At 39.6% G+C, this 5,256-nt stretch overlaps 1 protein-coding gene across 1 annotated transcript in view; it reads left to right on the forward strand.

Moving 5' to 3' along the window:
* Positions 1–2,141: 2,141 nt before the first annotated feature.
* LOC103747174 (collagen alpha-6(VI) chain-like) overlaps positions 2,142–5,256 on the forward strand; it is a 28,988-nt gene continuing 25,873 nt past the window's right edge. The window contains 1 exon segment of the mRNA XM_008849511.1: positions 2,142–2,199. Within this exon segment, the coding sequence (XP_008847733.1) occupies positions 2,142–2,199 (58 nt within the window).

The raw sequence follows: 5,256 nt of genomic DNA on the forward strand, positions 1-5,256 counted from the left end.
GAGAGGCAATAAACATTAAGATAGTATTGTGATATTGAGGTGGAGTGTGATGAGAATTCAAATTTCATGCTAATTACTTTATCTCTCATTTTCTCTTCATGCTTGTTTAAGTGATCAGGTAGTATTAAAATTTGCAGGTGAAAATCTGGTCATTTCCGGTAGTAGAACCACATACAAATCATAGACACTTCAGGGATGGAGAGATGGCTCAGCTGTTGAGAGCACTGACTACTCTTGCAGAGGACCCTGGTTCAATTCTCAGTACCCACATGGCAGCTAACAACCGTGTGTAACTCTAGTTCCAAGGGATCTGATGCTCTCTTCTGATCTCCATGGGCATTACATGACACAGGTGCACTTATACACAGGCAGGGAATACACTCATACAGATAAAATAAAAAATAAATATTTGGAAATTTTAAAAAAGAATATGCACGTCGTCTGTGTTTTGCTTCAGTAAAAGTAAACCCATTTTCTTTGACTTCCAAACACTTTTACTTGAGATTGAACTCACTCACGTGAGGTAAACTTTTTATAACTGAGGCCAAGCCTCAGCCCTGCCTCCCAAGCTTTGACTTGAAGATTATTCCCATTGCTTGTTCTGCCACGACCTCTCTTCATATACACACAAAGTAGGGCCCATCAACCTCAAGAGAACCTTCCACTGTGCTTCAACACAGTGTAGACACTGTATAGTCTTATGACATACCATACCTTGGATACCACTTAAAAGCTGCAAGAAAATTGTTTCACATGTATCAGACTTTGGATGCCACTTAAAAGCCCAAAGAAAATTGTTTCACAAGATGCTCTTCCATAGATCTTAATTTTGAATGAAGCATTTGTGTCCTAGTTAGCATCAACTCTCAATTTGACTCATACTATACTCACCTGAAAAGAGAATCCCAATTGAGCAATTGATTGTCTTTATTGTTGGTTTGTAGGTATGTCTATGAGGGATTGTCTTATTGTTAACTGATTCAGGAGGGCCCAGCCCACTGTGGGTGGCACCATTCCCTATGCAGGTGATCCCTGGCTGTATAAGAAAGCTAGCTAAGCCTGAGCTTTCGAGTGAGCCAGCAAGCAGTGTTGCTCCATGAACTTCAAGTTCTTGCTTAAGTTCCTTCCCTGACTTCCCTCAGTGGTGGACTGTGATCTGTAAACTGAAAGTAACCCTTTCCTCCCCAAGTTACTTTTGCTCTGTTTTTTGATAAAATGTTTTAACACACAACAGAAATGTAAACTGGAACAACTGGCATCAGCCATCTTCATGGGGAAATTTCCAAGATGCTCTATGCTGCTTTGTGACTTCTGTGGCCTTCTCTGATCCATCTCTGTCCAGGGACTTCTCTTTTTTCCCACTCCTAACTGCTGAAATCATTGACATTAATCCTATGGACTTGTTCCAAAGCATTTTTCTCTTATCTGTCATAACTCCCAAAGACAGCACTAACTTATAAAGCTCATCCTGGAAGCAGCAAAAGTAGAAAATAGTACAAAGCCCTGGTTCTGAAGGTCTAAAATAAAAGGATTTGTAACTAACTGCCAATATCTCCTAGTACTTAGACAAAGTGGCACAATGATGAAGGTAGGAATCATTTTGTGTTCATAGCATTGAGTTTGGAATTTGGGGTAAATGAGTTGTAAATGACAGGTTCGGGAGTCAGATACAAGTTGGAGTTTCAACTATGGTCCATTTGACCAGTGCGAACATGTATTAATGAAGTACTCCCCTTTTAGGAATATGTTAATTTAATTTTACTGTGTGGGCACATTAAGTGCACATGCATGTGGGTGCATGCACAGGAGTGTTTAAGTGCATGCGCTTGGTCATGTACCTGTGCATGCACATGAAGAGGCCAGAAGTAGACATTGGGTGTCTTCCTCTATCACTCTCCACCTGACAGCTTTGACAGAAGGTTTCTTACTGAACCAGAAACTCGCCCTTTTGGCTAAGCTGACTAGCCAGTAAGCTTCCAGGAGCCACTTGTCTTTACCTCCTAATTCTGGAATTACTGACACACATGCCTGGCTTTTTGTGTGGGTGATGGGTATTCAAACTTAGATCCTCATGCCTGCACAGCAAGTGCTCGTACCCACTGAGCCATCTCCCCAGCCCCAGGAATTTATTTATCTGGAAGATGAGATCAGCAGTAACACTTGCTGCCAAGGCTGTTCTCAATGCCAAGCAGAACAAACGTAAGGCTGTAGAACAGCGCATGACACAGTAAAGTTTAAACATGGGGTAGAATTCACTTTCATTCTTAAACACATTAATAAAAATGTATATGCAGATGGTACCATTTGGTTTATACTTTAGGCATTTCATATTGGGATTTAGTTCCTTTAAAAATCACAAGATTGAATTGAGAATGATCTCGAGTCCAATTCTAGCGCACTAATTACCCCTTGAATAGGACTGAGAGATTGACGTCACATCATACTGTGCACTGTCTAGACTCCCTGTGAAGGACTGGAACAGAGTCCCAAATTGTTAGAGGGATGCTGTTAGAAGGACAATGGAGAACTGAAGAAATAGGGAAAGACACCCTTTTGTCTAAGGTCCTTTTTCTGAAGACATGAAGTGTTCGGCTTGAGGGGCGTGCCTGAAGTAGAGTGAGCTGGCCGTAGGCGGTATTGTGAATTCACATTTGGGTAGCAATTAAACGGTGCAAGGAAATACTATTTCTGGCTCAAAAATTGGATCGACCCATTTTTCAGTGGAAAAATTATTGAATGAGCTCAATTTGCTTTATTATATTTATTTCTAATATCTTTAAAATCCTGTTTAACTCTATGAAATGGGAATTATAGGACAGCTGAAAAAGCTTTAGGCTAAGCTAGAATTGGAAGACCCTTGCTCCGTGGGGGTCTAGGCAGAAGAACATAAAGGGCAAGACTTTCCATCTTCATCTAAACACTGCTCATGTTTTGAATCTTCCCTCAGATTTTAGAATAAAAGGCAACCGTTCTCTAACTAAGAAGGCAGAGGGGAAAACAGGGAATTTTGACTCACATCTAAAAATACTTACTGTTCAAAAATGAAACACATCTACATCTTCATGATGATGAGACTGCTTTAGCAATCTTGGACTGTCCCAGCTGTGAACTCTGAATTGTGATAACAACTAGCAGACAGAAGATGCACTGGGGGCAGGGAGGTCACTAATGGGGACACATAATCCAGGTGGAACCACAATGCATCTGGTCATCTCCACTGACTGTTCGACATCTCATGTTTCTACCAGGTCTAAGGACCAGGAAAAACCTACAGCTCTGTGAGGGAGGCTTCCTTATCCTCAGAGTCACCTTCCAGATTAGAAGATCAGTGAATCTTAGCTATTCCTTGTTCCTCATCACACCCAGCTTATTGTGTAATTTTGTATGTTCTTCTCTGTGGATCCTGGTTGACAGCAATTTTACATGGTTTTTTTGTTTGTTTTGTTTTGCCTTTTCAGCTTTCAACTTGGGGATTTTTCAACCTGTAACATGAAAATGCTGCCGATTTTGTTCCTCATAATAATTTGTTCCCATGTTTGTATGAATCAAGATTCTGGTAAGAAAAAAAAGTAAAGATTTCCTTTCCATAATTTTCATTATCCTCAATAGGTAGTAAATGAGCTTGATGTACTTAACAGTTAAGAACTTTGTTTCACTTTGATTTTGATTGGTAGTGAGGGTGTGAGGACAAGGTTTTTGAGGTTACCCCGTGCATGTCCTTTTGAAAATCCTGGGCTTTATTCGTGGCTACTGAATAAAATATATTAAAATTTTCTTTCTGTCCTAAGATTCAACCCATTTTACATCTCCTTGGAGGTTACATGGAAATTCTGTTCCTGTTAGGTTCAGGCTTGGAAAATTTGGAATATTTCTTTTTAATTGATTTCTGCCAAAAAGGTTGCTGTAGCTAAATGTCTAGCTTTTGTTTCAGCTTGAGTTGTTTATCTGCTTAGTGTAAAGACTTGCTTGTGTTTACCTTGGCAAGAAAGTTCTTAGCTATCTGCTGTCAGCATTATGGACAGCAACTCATGTCCAGTGAAATTAAGGTCAAAACTCCCTCACTACCTCCTCTACCACCGCTTAAGTAATTGGTGCATGAGCTGCTCAGTTCCTGTTCATGACTACCTATATTAGCTTTTAGAGCTTTCTCCAGAACTCTGACCTCAGAATCAAGATTTGAGAAGACAAATTGGACGTTATCCTAAAAACATCATCGTTTGATGTCTCCTTGACCTTAAGCTTTGTCAGGAGAGGCAATTTTCCCCAATCATGGATAGATATCATAAAAAGCCTGAATCATCCTCACTGCTAGGCTATCACACCTCCTTTCCTACACATGCTTGTTTGTGAAGAGAGAGGTCACCACTGGCCACACTTCAAGCCATTCTGAGCAGGGCTCCCTTGGAAGAAAGTGCTGACTGGCCCTGGTCTACCACCCTTTCTTCCCCTGGATGCTGCTGGCTTGTGTGATCATGGCAGGAATTGATTGGTGGAAATACAGTCATTTGAAGTACGAGAAAGGACTGTTCTATCCATTGCACTTTGATCAGAATCTCTACAGAGAATGGAATGACAGAAACCACGGCTAGTTTCTCAGCAAATGCAGAAAAAAATAGAAGTTATTTTGATTAGATAGGGATTTATCTAGTAACCGTTTGTGATAGAATCTTAAAGTGAGGAGGTTCTTCGATACATTCTCTTTGAATTTACTTATTTTAAAGTAGAGGATACTGAGACTCAACTATATGGAATAGCTTGACAAGCTTGTAGGCTTCACATTATTTATTAAACTATACTGCATTGCATTTTCTCACACACACACACACACACACACACACACACACACACACACACTTCCCTATCTTCCCTGGACAAGAAATGGGAATTAATTTAAGGTTGCAAAAATTTTGAGACCAGACAAATAGGCCACCAGGCAATAACTTTGAATCCCATGATTCTCTGTCACCTAAAAATGTAATTCTAGAGCCAAACATGGTTATGGGTATATGCCTGAAATCCCAGAACTTCATAAGTGGTGGTAGGAGTTTCAAATCAGGTGTTCAAAGCCATCCTGGGCTGTATGAGACCATGTCTCAAAAAATATATTTTATATATATCACATATTAACATATATCTATTATATTAATAAATTTTTATATATGAAATCCTAAGGTCCTAGACAGCAAGAAAATGAATTATTAAAGATTCACTATGTTTTTTGTATTCCAATAGGAAATATATTTTTAATAGAAACTA

Source organism: Nannospalax galili, unplaced genomic scaffold (genome assembly GCF_000622305.1).
Source record: "Nannospalax galili isolate Female #2095 unplaced genomic scaffold, S.galili_v1.0 scaffold443, whole genome shotgun sequence".
Taxonomy (NCBI): domain Eukaryota; kingdom Metazoa; phylum Chordata; class Mammalia; order Rodentia; family Spalacidae; genus Nannospalax; species Nannospalax galili.